General features: G+C 41.8%; 2 protein-coding genes across 2 annotated transcripts in view; one reads left to right on the forward strand and one right to left on the reverse strand.

Annotated features, from left to right (window-relative positions):
* Positions 1 to 12,674, forward strand: Mettl5 (methyltransferase 5, N6-adenosine). The gene is made up of 7 exons (XM_042694087.1): positions 1 to 268; positions 1,559 to 1,673; positions 2,139 to 2,320; positions 4,815 to 4,897; positions 9,314 to 9,365; positions 12,192 to 12,241; positions 12,623 to 12,674. The coding sequence occupies exons 1-7, from the start codon at positions 160 to 162 to the stop codon at positions 12,659 to 12,661; spliced, it is 630 nt and encodes a 209-aa protein (XP_042550021.1). The 5' UTR covers positions 1 to 159; the 3' UTR covers positions 12,662 to 12,674.
* The window catches only part of Ssb (small RNA binding exonuclease protection factor La), a 16,417-nt gene continuing 8,578 nt past the window's right edge, over positions 12,432 to 20,270 (reverse strand). Inside the window, exons 7-12 of the mRNA XM_042694085.1 lie at positions 17,330 to 17,401; positions 16,775 to 16,817; positions 15,643 to 15,783; positions 13,393 to 13,579; positions 13,097 to 13,219; positions 12,432 to 12,811 (exon numbers count right to left, since the gene is read on the reverse strand). Of these exons, the coding sequence (XP_042550019.1) occupies positions 12,723 to 12,811; positions 13,097 to 13,219; positions 13,393 to 13,579; positions 15,643 to 15,783; positions 16,775 to 16,817; positions 17,330 to 17,401 (655 nt within the window). The 3' untranslated portion in view covers positions 12,432 to 12,722. The remainder of the gene's footprint in view (positions 12,812 to 13,096; positions 13,220 to 13,392; positions 13,580 to 15,642; positions 15,784 to 16,774; positions 16,818 to 17,329; positions 17,402 to 20,270) is intronic.

Below are 20,270 nucleotides of genomic sequence, written 5' to 3' on the forward strand. Positions count from 1 at the left end.
CTGCCCCCCCCGGCGTCCCCGGCGGCCCCTGCCTCGCTCTTGGTCTCCGGCGCGGCAGAAAGCCCGGGTGGGAACTAGGGAGCAGAGAGCTGGGACTCACGGGTTGAACTGCAGAACTCGCATTGTAAAGCATCCTGAGCCCTTGAGAAAAAGAAAAACATGAAGAAATTAAGGCTTAAGGAACTAGAGAGTCGCCTGCAACAAGTGGACGGATTCGAAAAGCCCAAGCTCCTCCTAGAACAGTATCCGACCAGACCGCACATTGCAGGTAGGGCTGGTTCACCAGGCCTTGCATCCCCAGAGGCCCCCCCCCCCCCCAGTGTTGGAATAGAACTGTCATTTGAATACGAAGAATATCTGGAAGAATTCCACCCTCAGCTCAGGTGTTGCCTTCCTGAAGAAAACCCTCAATCCACTAGACACAGCCTGTTTTCTGTGTACCCCTTAACACGGACGGACAGCTTTTTTCTTTTGTTTTCTCTTGTCGGTCATGGGGCTTGAACTCTGGGCCTGGGCACTGTCCCTCAGCTCTTCAGCTCAAGGCGAGAGCTCTACGGCTTTCTGGTGGTTTATTGGAGATAAGAGTCTCACGGACTTTCCTGCCCAGGCTGGCTTTGAACTGCGATCCTCAGATCTCAGCCTCCTCAATAGCTAGGATTACAGGCGTGAGCCACCAGTGCCTGGCAATCAAAGCTTCTTGTGAGGATAAGGTTCTGTGTCCTTTAAATGCTCACCTGATATTAATGATACCCAGAATTGTAGATGTCACTGATCAGTGAAATTTTAAGAGGTCGGGAGACTGACACAGGATCACCAAACTTATATTCTGCCAAGGAAGGACACATTTAAAACCTATTTACTCTTACTGTTATAGCCTTAAAATATTTAAGCAGTAGTCATGTGCATGTGTGACAAATTTTGAAAAGGCTGAGGATAGATAGAAACATCTTGGCTTTGTTTCTCATTTTACATGAGCAATTGATGACCATTCTGTCCTTCTTGGTGCTGTCAGCAGAAACTAGTATATTATCCTCCTCATGGTGCCTCCTCCTACATACTAAGTTATGCCTTACCATTTAAAAAAATACTTTGTTGTTATTATATTTTATTTATTTATTTAGGGTCCGGTCGTGGGGCCTGAACTCTGGGCCTGGGCGCTGTCCCTCAGCTCTTCAGCTCAAGGCTAGCGTTCTACCACTTGAGCCACAGTGCCACTTCCAGCTTTTTTTCTTTTTGCTTATGTGGTGCTGAGGAATTGAACCCAGGGCCTCAGGTATGCAAGGCAAGCGCTCTACCACTGAGCCACCTTCCCAGCCCTTTGTTATTATAGAAGTGATATACCGAGGGGTTTCATTTACGTGAGTCAGGTAATGAGTATATTCCCTTTCATACACGGTTATCCATTCCCTCATTCTCCCAGTCCTTCCCTCCCATCTCCACCCACAAACCTTACCATTTTTTAAATAATATAGAACTAAATGATGTAAGGCATTGTTTTAGTCATTTGCACAAATTAAATTTTGTCATCAGCTTGTTTATTCCTTTTTGATTCTTTTAGCATGCATGCTTTATACAATCCACAACACATATGATGACATTGAAGATAAAGTGGTTGCAGATTTAGGATGTGGTTGTGGAGTACTTAGCATTGGAACTGCAATATTAGGAGCAGGGTAAGTGATCTACTTTATATTTGGGGATGTTGTACCTTAATAATAACTTAAGAAGTAGGATCACTGGAATGATATTCATGAGGTGAAAGTAGTAGTAATCTGATATTAAACATAATTTACATGGGTAGAAGATTAAAAAAAAAACTACTTGTATGGGAAAGTAAAAATGTTTATAGGGGGTAGGGGGGAGGCTGGGAAGGGATGTGAAGGGTAAACCAAAGGAGGAGGCTGCAATGCTTGGTAAGAAATGTACGCATTATCCTGCCCGTGTAATTGTAACCCCTCTGTACAGTATGTTCACAAATAAAATAAAATTAAATAAAAAAAAATGGTTATAGTAGCAACCCCTTTTATACAAATTTGAGTTTCTAATGTGACTCATACTTTGTCAGTTAGTCTAAAACTTTCTGTTTTGACTTTGGAAATGTAAATTGTCACTCTTTTTTGTATATTTTATCTATATAGGATGTGTGTTGGATTTGACATAGATGAAGATGCACTGGAAATATTTCATAGGAATGTGGAAGAATTTGAGTTAACAAATGTTGATATGGTTCAATGTGATGTGTGCTTATTATCTAACAGAATGTCCAAGTCATTTGACACAGTAATTATGAATCCTCCCTTTGGTACCAAAAATAATAAAGGTTAGTAAAAAGAATCAGGCATACTGGTATAGTTGTAGAAAACTTTAAAAATTAAAAAATCATTTTTGCCATTGATTGGTTATTACTATTCATTAAGTGATCAATACTTTATCCTTATAGTTATTACAATTTCAGTTTGCTTAATGACAGATTAAGGAATTGAATTTTTCAATCTTTGTTTATCAAATTTTTGTTAAGTAGTTCCTTTTTCATTTATGACTTATACACCAAATTATTTCACCCTCATGATTATAAAACCTATAAAGATCTTATTGTTTTAGAACCTGGGTTTTTTTTTTTGTTTTTTTTTCTTAATGAGGTTGAAGCTAGGGCCTCACAACACATGCAAACTACATGTTCTACCACTTGGCTTCATCCAGTGTGTCCATCATCAACAGTGACTCTGTGCTGTGGGAGAAGAGAGTAGGAAGTCATTAAGAGGAAGAAAGGACATAGATAATTTAAAACCTCACCACCCCATCCCACACTAGTCTGTGTCCCATTCTTCCATTTTGAAAGTCATTCATTTGGGATCTTTTCTATTGTAATTTTTTTTTTTTGGTCATGAGACTCGAACTCTGGGCCTGGGCACTGTCCCTCAGCTCTTCAGCTCAAGGGGAACACTCTACCACTTGAGCCACAGCACCAATTCTAGTTTTCTTTGGGTTAGTTGGAGATAAGAGTCTCACAGACTTTCCTGCCGGAGCTGACTTTGAACCGCAATCCTCTGATCTCAGCCTCCTGAGTAGCTAGGATTACTAGCATGAGCCACTGGTGCCCGGCTTGTAATTTGTGTTTCTGTGTGCGTGTGCATGCGTGTGTGTGTGGGGAGGGGTGTGGGTGTGTGGGTGTATGTGGGTGTGGGTGGTTGTGAGGCTTGAACTCTGGGCCTGGGTGCTGTCCCTGAGCTCTTCAGCTCAAGGCGGGCTTTCTACCACTTGAGCCACACCTTCTCTTCTGGTTTTCTGGTAGTTTATTGGAGATTAGTCTCACAGACTTTCCTCCAGGGCTGGCTTTGAAAAACCTCAATCCTCAGATTTCAGTCTCCTGAGTAGGCATAAGCCACCAGGCGCCTGGCTTGTAATTTTTTTTTTTTTGTCGGTCATGGGGCTGGGACTCTAGGCCTGGGTGCTGTCCCTCAGCTCTTCAGCTCAAGGCTAGCACTCTACCACTTGAGCCACAGCGCCACTTCCGGCCCATTCTGTTTATGTGGTGCTGAGGAATTGAACCCAGGGTTTCATGCATGCGAAGCAAGCACTCTACCACTGAGCCAGCTTCCCAGCTCCCATGCTTGTAATTTTTTTTTTTTTTTTTTTTTGTCCTTTAACAAAGCAGTTTATGAATACAATGCATTTTGATCCATATCACCCCTTTCAACATTCTCACCCATCCATTCCCTTCCCACCCCTTCCCTCACTCATCTTTCTTGTGTAAGATATACATGGAATTCTTGACTGCCATGCTTGTAATTTTTAGTGTAATTTTTTTTTAATCTGAGGTTGGAACTCTTTTTTTTTTTTTTTTTTTTTTTGGTCAGTCCTGGGGCCTGAACTATGGGCCTGGGCGCTGTCCCTCAGCTCTTCAGCTCAAGGCTAGCACTCTACCACTTGAGCCACAGCGACACTTCCAGCCTTTGCTGCTTGTGTGGTGCTGAGTAATTGAACCCATGACCTCATGCATGCAAGGCAAGCACTCTATCAACTGAGCCACCTTCCCAGCCTCAGGTTGGAACTCTTTTTTTTTTTTTGGGGGGGGGGGGTCTGGTCGTGGAGCCTGAACTCTGGACCTGGGCGCTGTCACTCAGATCTTCAGCTCAAGGCTAGTGCTCTACCACTTGAGCCACAGCACCATTTCCGGCTATTTTCTTTTTGCTTATTTGGTGCTGAGGAATCGAACCCAGGGCCTCATGCATGCAAGGCAAGCGCTCTGCCACTGAGCCATCTTTCCAGCCCCTCTTTTTTTTTTTTGAGTGCATTTTTTTATTGTGAAAATACTGTACAGAGGGGTTACAATTACATGGGCAAGATAATGAGTACATTTCTTATCAAGCATTGTAGCCTCCTCCTTTGTTTTCCCTTCCCATCCCTTCCCATTTGCCCCCCCCAATCCTCCTCCCCACCCCCACCAAAGTTGTAAAGTTCGTTTTCCCACATAACAACTTGTCCATCTCATTGTTGCAATGGATCCACCTGTATCCCTATTTAAAGGACGTTGGAACTCTTGAACTCAGTTTCTGATACTTTCATTCATTGGCTGGTACTCTGCTACTTGAGACACACCTCTAACCCCTATTAAGACAAAATGTTCGGTTTTATACTTTTCTACTATAGCACAGTATTTTGATATTCAAAAAATTTTACCCTGACTTACTGCACAAATAATTCAAAGTGGCTACTTTGGAGTTTAGAAAAAAAATGTTTCCTGTTCATTTAGTCTTCTGCTTGGATAAAAAATATATAATATAAAAAGGAACTTCCCTTTTTACTCTTCACAGGAACAGATATGGCTTTCCTAAAGACTGCTTTGGAAATGGCAAGGACAGCAGTATATTCTTTACACAAATCTTCTACTAGGGAGGTAAGTTCAGCTCATCATGCTAGCCAGGCATGGTGGGAAGTAGAGATCACAGATTTCAGTTCAAGGCCAGCCCACACATAAAAATTCATGATGATACCATCTCATCAGTGATGCAGCATGGTTGCATATGCTCTTATCTCAGTAACAAAGAGGAGCACAAATAGGAGAATCATAGTCCAGAAGACCCTATCTTGAAAATTACCAACATAATCAGAGCTGGCTCAAGTTGATTGAGTACCTGCTTAGCAACTGTAAAGTCCTGATTTAAAAACCCAGTACCACTAAAATCCATGATATTGTCATTTATTTTTAAATTTGTATTTTAAGGATTTGCTGTGAAGACTAGGTACTAATATTTCTCCAGATTCGTTTTTTGACCTCTACCCACTTAAAAACTGAATTTCCCCTTTGTCTACCATCTACAATTGTCTTTTATTCTTGATGCATGACTAACTTCTTTCACTAAAGATTTGTTCAGACAGGAACTGTTTTCAAGAAAGGGATATAATTGAGAAATACAGAACTGTAGTATAACTAAAATTACAGTGTGTTCTAGTTTGCTTACATGTTAAGATTAATGCTTGCTTGTCTATTGCCTATTGATTGGCCTCATGGGCTTAAGGGAGTTAAGGCCTGTATTTTAAAAACATTTAGGGGCTGGGAAGGTGGCTCAGTGGTAGAGTGCTTGCCTTGCAAGCATGAGGCCCTTGGTTCGATTCTTCAGCACCACATAAGCAGAAAAAGCCAGAAGTGAGGCTGAAGCTGAGGTGGTAGAGCGCTGGTCCACAGCTGAAGAGCTAGGGGACAACGCCCAGGCCGAGTTCAGGCCCCACAACTGACAAAAAAAAAAAATTGAGCCTGACCCCAAAAAGGCATGAGTTCAGAAACTATTTATTCTATTATTCCTTTTGCCAGCATATAACACAATGGGGCAAGATGAATTCTAGGATATTAGGGATAGGAATAGGAACAGTACTTTTTTAGCATTAGTAAAAGAGAGTGGGTAAGGACACAGAGCTAGGGGTGGTGGTTCAAGCCTGTAGCCCCAGCTACTAGGCAGGGGGAATTCAGGAGGATAGCAGTTCAAAGTTAGGCCAAAGTTAGCAAGACCCTTATCTCAACAGGAGGAAAGCATAGTGGCGTGAATCTGTCATCTCAGCAACTAAAGGCCCTTTCGGAAAAGAAATAAAATAAGGGCATTGGCCCAAGTGGTAGAGCTCTAGAAGCCTTTGTTCAAATTCTACTATCACCAAAGTAAAAGGAATCGATTGTGGGACCAGATAGGCCTGGATTCAAGTATAAACTCATTCGTCTTTTATCTTGAGGAAGTTAAGCATCATTTCTTCATACTCGAGTATAAGGAAATACCCTATTATACCTCATTATCATTTGAGGATTAAATGGATTAATATTTGCAAAGCTCTTAGATTAGTGCCTGTCATGTCTAATTCTATTTTTTTGTGTGTGTGGGAGGGGCACAGGTTCTAAACTCAGGGCCTGGGCACTGTCATATTTTGCCCAAGGGTAGCACTCTACCATTTGAGCTATAGCTTCTCTTCCACTTTTTGGTGGTTAATTGGAAATAAAAGCTTCACAGGTAGGCGCTGGTGGCCCACACCTGTAATCCTACGTACTCAGGAGGCTGAGATCTAAGGATCGTGGTTCAAAGCCAGCCTCTCGGCAGGTAAATCCATGAGACTCTTAATTCCAGTTAATCACCAGAAAACCAGAAGTGGTGCTATGGATCAGTGGCAGAGTGCTAGCCTTGAGTGAAAGAGCTCAGGGACAGCGCCCATGCCCTGTTCAACCCCCACAACATTTAAAAAAAAAAAAAAAAAGAATCTGTGTATCTACTAACATACATCTACTAGAGAGTTCAGCTAGACTGGAAGCCTGCACTTGCTTTCCCCAGACTTCATCAGCATTTTTTGTTGTTGATTTGTCTCTGTATCCTTTTGCTGTAACAAATAACAGCTAAAAGTCTTGTAAGATTGCCTAGTGAATTATCACACCTGTGGGCACCTGGGGGACTACTCAACATAAGCTTCTTGGACAACAGTAGGTACTGGTGTTGGCTTTCGCATAATGGATAAGAATTCAGCTTTGTTCTATTGCTTTGCCAACTTGTGAATTATGTTACCAGTGTGTCTCTTATCAGTGTGAGCTCTGATTTTTATACCATTTTTGGTCGGTTGTGGGGCTAAACTTGGTGTGGGCACTGTCCTTGAGCCTCTTTGTCAAGGCTAGTGCTCTACCACTCCAGTACTGTTATGACTTGAGAGGGAGACAATCCATCGAGGCACGGTTAAAGGTGAAAAAAGAATTTTATTTATGCTGTTTACAGCAGAGAAGGGGCCTGCAACTTCTTTATCCTGGGCTAGCTACAAAAAACCTCCAAGCCTCCAAAGGGCAGCCCTGACCTTTAGTTGGTCTGCAAACCTCCAAAGCTCCAAAGGGGAAGGCTTTTCCTTTTCCTTCCTTCCTCCTCTGCAGGCCTATCCATTCTCCACAGGCCTGCCCTGCTCTGCTGCAGTAGAGTCCTCTCCATAGGCCTGGCCTGGCCTGCCCTGCCCTGCCCTGCTCTGCCCTGCCCTGCCCTGCTCTGCCCTGCTCTGCTCTGCTCTACTCTGCTCTCTCTCTACCACTGAGACCCCCCCCCCAGCTTGGAACATGCAGCCTATATATAGGCTGTGACCCTCCCCCACTCCGATGCTTTTAACGGTTTCAACCACCACTCACATCCCTCCCCCAAGCTGCCCCTTGTCTAACCACTTTTTGGTTTTTATTGGTCGGTTGTCGGGGCCTGAGCTCTAGGCCTGGGCGCTGTCCCTCAGCTCTTCAGCTTAAGGCTAGCGCTCTACCACTTGCACCACAGCACCACTTCCAGCTTTCTTTATGTGGCGCTGAGGAATCGAACCCAGGGCATCATGCAGTACTCTACCACTGAGTGAACTTCCCAGCGCCTCCAACCACTTCTTGACAGCTCTTGACAGCCCACCCCTTGGGGCAGTGGTAGCAGTCTTTCAGCGCCCCACCCCTTTCTGGGGTTATTATAGTACCACTTCCAGTTTTTGAGTCATTAATTGAAGATGAGTCTCACGGGGACTTTCTCTGCCAAGGCTGGCTTCAAACCACGATCCTCAGATCTCAACCTCCTGACTAGCTAGGATTACAGGTGTGAGCCACCGGCACCTGGCTTTGATTTTATACTGTTAATGAATTATGGCTATGTGAAATACTGCCAGATAGGGAATGTTACTAGACTCGGTGATCATGTTTTTTATTGAAGAAACCTTAAATTCACATGCTCTGCCCAACGCCAAATCTGTTTTTTTTTGGGGGGGGGGGGGGAGGGGATCCGGTGGTGGGGCTTTAACTCTGGGCCTGGGCGCTGTCCCTCAGCTCTTCAGCTCAAGGCTAGCGCTCTACCACTCGAGCCACAGCGCCACTTCCGGCTTGCTTTTTTTTTCTGCTTACGTGGTGCTGAGAAATCGAACCCAGGGCCTCAAGCATGCAAGGCAAACGCTCTATCACTGAGCCACCTTCCCAGCCCCTGTTTTTTTTTTTTTGTTGTTGTTGTTGTTGGTCCTGTGGCTTGAACTCTGTGCCTGGGCGCTGTCCCTCAACTCTTCAGCTCAAGGCGAGTGCTCTACCACTTGAGCCATAGCACCACTTCCGGCTTGCTTTTTTTTTCTGCTTACGTGGTGCTGAGAAATCGAACCCAGGGCCTCAAGCATGCAAGGCAAACGCTCTATCACTGAGCCACCTTCCCAGCCCCTGTTTTTTTTTTTTTGTTGTTGTTGTTGTTGGTCCTGTGGCTTGAACTCTGTGCCTGGGCGCTGTCCCTCAACTCTTCAGCTCAAGGCGAGTGCTCTACCACTTGAGCCATAGCACCACTTTCAGTTTTCTTTTTGAAGTTAACATTTTACCTCATGAGAATTTAATTCTTGGCAGGTTAGCTAAGCCTGGTGCTGCTCTTTCATTGTTTATCAACTTTACCCCTATTTGTCCTTTCACATCTCTGCCAAAACACACCACATCCCATCATACAGCCTTCCAGCTGAAGTACTAAGGCAACGTAGTGCTCTACCACTTTGAGCCACAGCGCCACTTCTGGTTTTCTGGTGGTTAATTGTAGTGGAGTCTCATGGACTTTCCTGCCCTGGCTGGCTTTGAACCATGATCCTCAGATCTCAGCCTCCTGAGTAGCTAGGATTACAGGCATGAATGAGCCACTGGTGCCCAGTGTGTGTGATTTTTAACACTGGAAATATATGAAATTTATGGTTTTAAAAATTCTATCCATCTAACAAACTTCTAGAATAATTTCTAATGAAATTTTGAAAACTTAAAATTTTCAGTAGTATAAAAGTTGCCTTTTTAACATCCAGCTCACATGGAAATCTTGTGTTTTAGCATATTCAAAAGAAAGCTGCAGAATGGAAAATCAAAATAGACATCATTGCAGGTAAGAAAAATCTCAACTCTTTCTAAAAGGACCCACATATATTAACTCAAAACTATAGAATGTTTTCTCTGGTGGCTCAGGCCTATAATCCTAGCTGCTCTGGAGGCGAGATCTGAGAATGAGGATCCAAGCCAGCTCACAAAGACATAGACACAAGACTGTTACTTACTCCAATTAACCAGTAAAAAGCTGGAAGTGGAGGTATGGCTCAAGTGGCAGAGCACCAGCCTTGAGCAAAACAGTCAAGTGAGACCTTGAGGTTTTGAGTTGAAGCCTCAGTACCAGTACAAAGAAAATGTTTTTCTTTCTTTTTTTTGGGGGTGGGGGGGGTCCGGTTGTGGGGCGTGAACTCTGGGCCTGGGCGCTGTCCCTCAGCTCTTCAGCTCAAGGCCAGCACTCTACCACTTGAGCCAGCACCACTTCTGTTTTTTTTTCTTTTTGCTTATGTGGTGCTAAGGAATTGAACCCAGGCATGCAAGGCAAGCATTCTACCACTGAGCCACCTTCCCAGCCCCAAAGAAAATGTTTTTCAGTGGGGGCAAAACATGTATCATTGGTAGTGCAATAAATATAAGCATTTGTCTGATTTTTTTTTTTTTTTTTGGTTGGTCGTAGGGCTTGAACTCAGGGCCTGGGTACTGTCCATGAGTTCTTTTCCTCAAGAGTAATGCTCTATCACTTTGAGTGACAGTTCCACTTCCAATTTTCTGGGGGTTAATTGGAGGTAAGAATCTCAGCCTGAGTAGCTAGGATTACAGATGTGAACCACTGGCACCCAGCTGCATTTATCCAAATTTGATTGTATTCAATTCTGTTCGAGCTTATGCATTTCATTGAAAATGTAGCACCCATGCCCATGTAATTGTAACCCCTCTGTATTTTCACAATAAAAACAAAAACGAAAATGTAGCACCCAGTTACCTAATCACTAGGCCAAAAGACAACTCATGTTATCATCCCAGTGAATAAAAAAAAATGAACTTCAGTAGTGCAGCCTGTAATTCCATTTACTTGGGAAGTAGAGGCAGATTATAAGATTGTGATGAAGGCTGGGAAGGTGGCTCAGTGGTAGAGCGCTTGCCTTGCATGCATGAGGCCCTGGGTTCGATTCCTCAGCACCACATAAGCAGAAAAAGCCAGAAGTGGCACTGTGGCTCAAGTGGTAGAGTGCTAGCCTTGAGTTGAAGAGCTCAGGGACAGAGCCCAGGCCCAGAGTTCAAGCCCCAGGACTGGCAAAAAAAAAAAAAAAAGATTGTGGTGAACCCATGGGAAAAGTAACAATACCCTTTCTCAAGTTCATTCCCAACTACTGCAAAACAACAAAAGAACCACATAGATGTGGAATTGGTAAAGCCTTGCTTGAAATTTACTCATGGAAAAAATGCCAAAATGTGTGCTTAATTAACCTATTTCAGTTTTCTAAGTGCTTACAGAGAAAAATGACTTTTTTCATTTTGGTGGAAGGCACAACATAAACAATGCACACTGAGTCCTCATATTTCATATTTTTTTTTTTTACTAAATTGTGTTATATTCACAACCATCACAATAGGAAAAACAGAACTAGAGGCTAAATATAATTCAAATAACTGAAAAGCCTGAAATAAAGAATGCAGTCAGGAACATGTTTTTTATATAATCAACTTACCATGAATTAGCTCCACGATGTTAAAACTTCTAGATGTATTACTGTTCACAATTAATAATGGGATATTTAATTTAAAAAAAAAGGTTTGTCTCCCTATTATACTCAATCATGTAATATGGAGCACTTAAGAATAATCCCAACAGTATACCAAGCCTGAACCTTGGCACTCCACATGTGGTCTTCAGAATGTCAGCAGTGATATTTATGGAAACCTTTAAAGAGCCAGGATGCAGGTTGTCTATCAAGTGAGGCCTGTGGTTTGAGCCCCAGTACTGCAAGACAATACTAATATGAACTGTGGAAAGCAGGAAAACATTAAAAACATTGTAATTTTTAAAAATGGTTATTACCTGGAACCCTTGTTAGAAATACAGAATTAGAGGCTCTACTCAGACTTACTGAACTAGAATCTGTATTTCCATAAGATCCCCAGGTGGGGGCTGGGAAGGTGGCTCAGTGGTAGAGTGCTTGCCTTGTATGCATGAGGCCCTCGGTTCGATTCCTCAGCACCACATAAGCAGAAAAAGCCGGAAGTGGGGCTGAAGCTCAGGGGGTAGAGCGCTGGTCTACAGCTGAAGAGCTGTAGAAGCTGAAGAGCCCAGGCCCAGAATTCAGGCCCCACAACTGACCAAAAAAAAAAAAAAAAATCATACCACAAAGATCCCCAGGTGACTTGGCTGCACATTACAGTGTGAGAGCTGTGACTTGTAAGGTAGATTTTATCTTACAAAATATGTATATGTAGCTGACTGCCATCCTTCTAAAATAGTTCAGATTATTTAGAAGATGGGAAATAGCAGTTTCATTTCAGAGCTTAGTAGAAAAATAATTAGGGACTTAATACTAAAATCTAGACAAAATTTTGAAGCATGATTATGAAATTAAGCCTGCTATTTAAAAAAATAGAATGTTCCTACTATTTTCATAGGATTTTCTTCCCACTTGCTATCCTTCTAAAAGTCTCTTCTCCTTAACATTGCATTTTAGTATAAATGGTCAAAACAGCAGAAATCTCATACCCAGTTTGGCAAGGTCCATCTTGGAAATACAGCCAGGTCAATAATTGAAAAAGTTAATAGGCCTAAATTGTGAGGCTACCTGCATTTAGTACTTTCTTAGCTTTGTTTTATGCATGGTAAATGCTTAGAAATAATTGTCAGTTTGCTTTTGTTTTACAGAGCTTCGATATGACCTGCCAGCATTATACAATTTTCATAAAAAGAAATCAGTAAGTCTTGATTCTGGCCTGAGTACATGAAGTATTTCCACTGTTATCAAGTTACTTGAGTAAATGGAAAGCCAACCTAAGAGATTAGATAAATTATCTGTGGGAATGGCCCATATTCACTACCCAACACTCTAGCTGAAATTCCCTCTCAAATGTTTTGGGGCACAAAGGAAAAAATAAACTGCTTTTGTTGTTTTCATATAGTATATATTTATAAGTTTGTACTAATATGTTTTCATATTACAAAGGCAATTTAGAGGGAGAATATTCCTTTTGATATTTCAATCTGGACACCAACAGAACTATACATTTAAAAAAAAGTTCACTTAGCTAACAGCAAAAAAAGACAAGTAAAATAACCAAGAATTTCTTTCTTTACAGGTGGATATTGAAGTGGACCTAATTCGCTTTTCTTTTTAAAACCCTCCAAAAACAAAAAGCAGCTTAAAACCTAAAATGAATAAAAAATTTGTTCACTAAACTACTGGTCTCCAGCACCGTTTTCTGTTTTCTGTTGTTTTGATGCAGGTCCTTCTTTGTCTGTTTCTCTTCTTGGTCTTTTCATTGGTCCTACAAAACAAGCAACTTTTGTTAAATTAACATAAGCACTGCTGTATTTCAAAGTATCCTGGGCACAATAACAACTTACCTACTTGATGAGGAAGGTTTTACAGACCGGATTACTACACTTCAAATATCTCCTTCTCCTACTTGAACACCAAAGTAAATCACAATATCCCAAGCATTTCAAGTAGAAGTTGAAAAACCACATCCCTGTTCTTCTCACTAGCAAACAGCTACCTCATCAAGTACAAATCTGCCATGAAACTGCCAAAGGACTTAGAAAGAACTTACCAGCTGCACCCTTTTCATCATCACTGTCAAATTTTGTTTTCTTGCCCTGAAAATGTACTTTTCCTTTTGCAGACCCAGGCTGGGCAGGTTTATTTCCCTTTCCTTTTCCTTTAAATTTGCGCCCTAGAAAGACAATTGAGAACTTAGTTTTTTAAAAAAAGTTTTAAATATTTAAAAATTTTCAAAAGTATTAAAACTTTAAAAAAGTATTTAAAATTTTAAGTATTAATACTTTTATGAGCTAAAAAGTTCACTAAAGCAAATGAGATAAAAATAGCAAAAAAAATCAGAATAACCTTTTGACTTCCATTTGTTTAGGGATTCTTGTTGGTCATCTATGATTTTTTTCAGTGCTTTTTTTTCCACTTCTCCTTCTAGTACTTTCCAAGTCACCTTTTTGTTCCTTAATTGTAGGTCACCATTATTTGCATCTTTGGCTCTATCCAGTGCTTCCTTGGCCTTTTCTTTAAATAGTATTATTCCCTATACACCAAAGAGAGAAAAACAAAGCTATACCGTTAGTTTTTAGTCCCACAATTTCCCTGCAAAATAGTAATCTTTTCTCACCTAGCAAAACAGTCATTACTAGTCTCGATGACTTTTGTTTTGACCTAGCAAAGCAAGACATTTAAAGAAGAGAAAGTATCTTCAGCCACTAGCGCCCGGCTGAGAAAGTATCTTGTTGGGGAAAACATGGGTCTAAGCTAAGTGGCTCAAGAAACTGATTCAATGAATTTAGTGAATGTTAGAAAATGGATGCTACACAAGCAAACTAGTCACCAATAATCTATAATTCAGAAAAGTATCAGGTATACAGTCCAAAAGAAAAATAATCAAGTAGAAATTTAGGATTTTAGACATGAACCACACAAAATTATCTGTACAGGAAGATAGCCAGGGACACTAGCACAAACATATGAGAAACATGTATCTGTACTACGTATCTGATTTCAAGGGCCTTACACGGCCCATGGGGACGAGATGTTTCCATACAGGAAGACACTGAAAACAACTCTAGCTGAGAAAAAGGTGTCAGTACTACAACTAAATCCAAGGAGATGAACTCTGCCAACAACCATGTGACTTTGACAGAGGACCGCAGCCCCATATCTGAGCAATCCAGACTAACATCTTGTTTTTAGTTATAAGACTAAGCAGATAGGCTAACCAAATCATGCCCAGTCTTATAACCACAGAAACTATAAGATGTTAAATGTGTTTTAAATTATTAAATATGTGGCAGATTTTTACATGGCAGTGGAAAAAATAGAAATAACCAACCTAATTTAAAAATTGGTTTTCTACTAATTTTATCTTCTTTTTTTTTTGTCGGTCGTGGGGCTTGAACTCTGGGCCTGGGCGCTGTCCCTCAGCTCTTCAGCTCAAGGCGAGCGCTCTACCACTTGAGCTACAGTGCCACTTCCGGTTTTCTGGTGGTTTATTGGAGATAGGAGTCTCACGGTCTCTCCTGCCTGGGCTGGCTTTGAACTGTGATCCTCAGATCTCAGCCTCCTGGGTAGCTAGGATTACAGGCGTGAGCCACCAGCGCCTGGCCTAATTTTATCTTCTAAGAAGTAAGTTTTATGGGCTTTAAAACTGATACTAAGCCAGATGTTGGCTCACCTATAATCCTAGCCACTCAGAAAGCTGAAATCTTCAGATTGCAGTTCAAAGCCATCCTGGGCAGGAAAGTCTGTGAGACATCTCCAATCAACCACCAGAAAATCGGAAGTGGAACTGTGGTTCAAAGTGCTAGTCTTGAACAAAAGACCACAAAAAAAAAAAAAAAAAGACCCTTGATATTAAAAGTATATTATGCAAGGCTCCTGTTGCTTATGTCTATAATTCTAGCTACATAAGAGGCTGAGACTTGATCGTGTTTACAAACCAGCCTGAGTAGTAGGGCAAGTCCATGAGACTCTTATCTCCAATTAACAACTAAAAAGCTAGAAGTGCAAAAAAAGCACCAAACAACCAAAAACAAAAAACCAAAAACCAAGCGGGGTGCCCCACTGGTTCACGCCTATAATCCTAGCTACTTAGGAGGCTGAGATTTGAGGATTTGTGGTTCAAAGCCAGCTCGGGGCAGGAAAGGCCTTGAGACTCTTCTCTCCAATAAACCACTCAGAAAACCGGAAGTGGTGCTGGAAGTGGTGCTGTGGCTTAAGTGGTAGAGCGCTAGTTTTGAGCTGAAGAGCTGAGGAACAGCATTCAGGCCCAGAGTTCAAGCCCCATAACTGACAAGACAAAACAAACCAACAAAAAACAACCAAAGCTGGGGGTGGGGAGGATTGGGGGGGGGGGGGGGAGGATGGGAAGGGGAAACAAAGGAGGAGGCTACAATGCTTCATAAGAAATGTACTCATAATCTTGCCTATGTAATTGTCTGTACAGTATTTTCACAATTAAAAAAAAGAAAGGTAGAAATGGAGCTGTGGCTCAACTGGTAAGAGTCCCTAAGTCCTTGAGTTCAATCCCCAGGACCCAGACATGGACATGGACATGGGCTCACAAACACACATACACAGAATATATTGTTTCCAAACCTCTTTTGCTCCTCTAACAAAGTCTATCCACTTTATTTCACCATGATTTGAGAAAAGGATGTGTAAATCTTCTCTACAGGTCTGGTCATCTAAATCCCCCGAAAATTTCAGCAAGCATCCAATCTTCTCTTGTATTGATTTCTATTAAGATACACAAAACAATCATAATGTTTTCTTAAAAGCAACCATCTATCTCTAGAAACCAAAAACACTATTCCAATGCAACTTTATCCCTTCATAATGGTTTCCGATTTTAGTTTATTTTATTTCTTCTATAAGTGAGATTTGATTATAAACTACACATATCTGGTTATTTCTAGATAAGTAACAATTTTAGACAATCTTCTATATAAGCAACAATTTTAGTGCAATAATAACTATAGATGAGTTTACATATATTCTTTAAAAAGTTCTAGACTTAGCCGGGCGCTGGTGGCTCACGCCTATAATCCTAGCTACTCAGGAGGCTGAGATCTGAGGATCGAGGTTCAAAGCCAGCCCGGGCAGGAGAGACCGTGAGACTCCTATCTCCAATAAACCACCAGAAAACCGGAAGTGGCGCTGTAGCTCAAGTGGTAGAGCGCTCACCTTGAGCTGAAGAGCTGAGGGACAGTGCCCATGCCCAGAGTTCAAGCCCCACGACCAACAAAAAAAAAAGTTCTAGACTTAGGAGTAAGGTATGTGGCTTAATGGTAATGTGCTTGCCTAGCATGCATGAAGAATTGGGTTTGATTCCTCAATAACACATAAACAGAAAAAGCTGGAAATGGTACTGTGGCTCGAATGGTAGAATGCTAGCCTTGAACAAAAGAAGCTCGGGGTCAGTGTCCAGGCCCTGAGTTCAACAAGCCCCAAAACTGGTTAAAAAAAAAAAAAAAAAAAGAGAAAGAATTACAAGTGAAATAGAATTTCCTATAGATTTAAAAATCATACCCTGCCCCCCAAAAAGTGAGGTATGTGTGGCCAAAAAAAAAAGTCTTTAGACTTAACTGGGGCTATATAGCTCAGTGACACAGCATGTGCTAATTAAATTACTATGTGCAAAAACCCTGGGTTGAAGGTCCCTTCCACCTCTGGCTTTTAAAAATTATTCTAACTTAAGTAAATTAAGATTCCAGTACTATATACTTACCATTTCAGCATCTTCAGCTAACTTTTGTTTTTCTTCTTGTTCTCTACAAATAGAACATGTAATTACAATATATTTAACTACATGAAAAATTTAAGTCCCAATTAACTTCGTCATAACCACAAAATTGCTTAATAAATGAAGCTGTCCTTAGGTTTTCTGATCACTCAATGAGAATATAATTCAATCTCCAGATTATCAAAACAGCTTAAGCTCAGTTTCACTACTAATAAAGCAGACTTGTTAGTACTCATTTCAAAGCTCATCATTCCTAGAAACACTAATTCTAACTTTGTCAAAACTTCAAGAAAGGGGCTGGGAAGGTGGCTCAGTGGTAAAAGTGCTTGCCTTGCATGCATGTAGGCCCTGGGTTTGACTCCTCAACACCACATAAACAGAAAAAAACCAGAAGTGGCTCAAGTGGTAGAGCTCTAGCTCTGAGCTGAAGAGCTGAGGGACAGTGCCCAGGCCCAGAGTTCAGGCTCCACAACCAACAGACCAAAAAAAAAAAAAAACTTCAGAAATTCACCTGTGTCATGATCAGCTTAACACACTTACTGTTTAGCTCTTAATTTAGCTTCCACCTTATTTTGCTTTCTTTCTTCATTTTTCTTTGCAAAGTAATCATCCCTAAAGAAAAAAAAAAAACACAAAGGTTAAGGTCCTAAGGACAGACTGAAAATTATTTTAAATGATTTAAGATAGATCATTAACAAGAATTGTTAGGGGCTAGGAAGGTGGCTCAGTGGTAGAACGCTTGCCTTGCATGCATGAGGCCCTGGGTTCGATTCTTCAGCACCACATAAGCAAAAAGAAAAAAAGCTGGAAGTGGCGCTGTGTCTCAAGTGGTAAAGTGCTAGCCTTGAGCTGAAGAGCTGAGGGACAGCGCCAAGGCCCAGAGTTCAGGCCCCATGACCGGACCCCCCCCCCAAAAAAAACCAAAACAAAAAATAAGAATTGTTAGCCTATACTCTAGTTCAGAACTTGCTACATAGCCCAGCCTTGCTACATAGTCTCAGCCTTTAGAGTTCTGGATATACATACAGGCATGCATGACAACATCCAGCTGTTACACTTCTTATCAAAATTATCTAAAATTTGGGGCTGGGAAGGTGGCTCAGTGGTAGAGTGCTTGCCTCACATGCGTGAGGCCCTGGGTTCAATTCCTCAGCACCACATAAAAAAAGAAAGAAAAAAGCCGTGGCTCAAGTGGTAGTGCTAGCCTTGACCTGAAGAGCTGAGGGACAGTGCCCAGGCCCAGAGTTCAGGCCTGGCCCCACAACTGGATCCCCCCCCCCAAAAATTATCTATTTCTTTTTTTTTTTTTGTCGGTCGTGGGGCTTGAACTCTGGGCCTGGGCGCTGTCCCTCAGCTCTTCAGCTCAAGGTGAATGCTCTACCACTTGAGCTACAGCGCCACTTCCGGTTTTCTGGTGGTTTATTGGAGATAGGAGTCTCACGGTCTCTCCTGCCTGGGCTGGCTTTGAACTGCGATCCTCAGATCTCAGCCTCCTGAGTAGCTAGGATTACAGGCGTGAGCCACCAGCGCCCGGCATCAAAAAATTATTATCTAAAATTTAAAATATGTCAAGGAAGTTACTTTCTTAACAGTTTTATCAAGACAAAATTCATCCTCTAAAAATGTATCTAAAGCTGGGCATCACTGCCTCATGCCTGTAATCCTAGCAACTGAGGAGGCTGAGATCTGAGAATCATGGTTCAAAGCCAGCCTGGGCAATTAGGACTGTGAGACTCTTTATTTCTAATTAATCACCAAACAGCTGGAAGTGGAACTGTGGCTCAAGTGGTAGAGCATTAAAAACCACTCACAAGCGCATACACACAAAAACACACAAAATAGTACCCAGGCTCTCGCTCAAGCCTAGGACAAGCACAAAAACAGAAAATAAATAAAATGTACCTAAAGTGCATATGTGTTTGTTGGTACTGGGCTTTGGCAGTCTCACTTGGCTTTTTTTTCTCATGGCTGACACTCTACCGTTTGAGCCATATCTCCAGTTCTGGCTTACTGGAGTTAAAGAATCTCTCAGATTTATACTCCCAAACTGGCTTCAAGCTTCATTTCTCTCAGTTATCTGCCTTCTGAATAGCTAGGATTATAGATGTGAGTCAAGCATGGGTGCCCAGAGTCTAAAGTAGTATATTCATTATTAGTACAACTATCACTACTAATTGTAATACTTTCTTTTTCCTTTTTTGGTTGGTTGTAGGGCTTGACCTCTGGGCCTGGGTGCGATCTCTGAGCTCTTCAGCTTAAGGCAGGCACTCTTACCACTTGAGCCACAGCAACACTTCTAATTTTCTGGAGGTTAGTTGGAGATAAGGGTCTCATGGACTTTCCTGCACCATCTAGCTTTGAACCTCAATCCTCAGATCTCAGCCTTCTGAGTAGCTAGGATTACAGGCATGAGCCACTGGTGCCCGGCTAATTGTAATACATTTTAATAACCCCAAAAGAAATCCTGTATTCATCAGCAATTGCATATTGAATTTAATTTACCATTCCAGTATAGAAAAGTAAGAAGTCAGGCAAATACTTCAAAGTTTCATGAGTTTTTTTTCAATGATGGTAATTTTACAAAAGGAAAAATTTTAACATCCCAAAGACTCAAGAATAGCAGCATGGGGCTGGGAAGGTGGCTCAGTGGTAGAGCGCTTGCCTTGCATGCATGAGGCCCTGGGTTCGATTCCTCAGCACCACATATGCAAAAAGAGAAAAGCCGGAAGTGGCGCTGTGGCTCAAGTGGTAGAGCACTAGCCTTGAGCTGAAGAGCTGAAGGACAGTGCCCAGGCCCAGAGTTCAGGTCCCACCACTGGACCCAAACCCCCCCCCCCAAAAAAAAAAAAAGAATAGCAGCATTATGACAATTATTCTGAAAAATAATTTTGGAGCCAGCTGTGGTGAGACATGCCTGAAATCCCAGCTATGCAGGGTGTAGTTTCGGAGGCTTTTGGTTTGAGGCCAGCCTAGGCAACGAAGTAGCACATACCTGCAACCCTAGCTATGCAGGAGGCATATGTAAGATCACAGCCTGAAGCCAGCCCTGAACAAAACCATAAAATCGGGTCCAATGTCAAGACCTTTACACACACAAATTAAAAATTTTTAGTATTTAAAATTGATAGCACACACGCAATTTATCATAGTGCATGCCCAAGTCAGCCAAGTCTAGTATGTAGCACTTAGGAAGCTGTATAATGTGAAAGCAGAGTGCGATGCATCCATGGTTAACTTCCTCATGAAAACTATTTGTTCTCCTCCCCTCTTAAGACAGGGTCTCAGTATATAGCCCAGGCTACGAACCCCAACTCCTCCTGCCTCAGCATCCCCAGATGTCCATCACCATATATAGTGTATATACCAGTATGGGGGCTTTACCTCAGAGCAATAAGCTCTTATTCAGGGCCTCAACACTGTTCCTGAACTTTTTGCTCAATGCTAGCACTCTACCACTTTGAGCCACAGTGCCACTTCTAGT

This window comes from Dipodomys spectabilis, unplaced genomic scaffold, assembly GCF_019054845.1.
Source record: "Dipodomys spectabilis isolate Male_0828 unplaced genomic scaffold, ASM1905484v1 ptg000174l, whole genome shotgun sequence".
NCBI classification, from domain to species: domain Eukaryota; kingdom Metazoa; phylum Chordata; class Mammalia; order Rodentia; family Heteromyidae; genus Dipodomys; species Dipodomys spectabilis.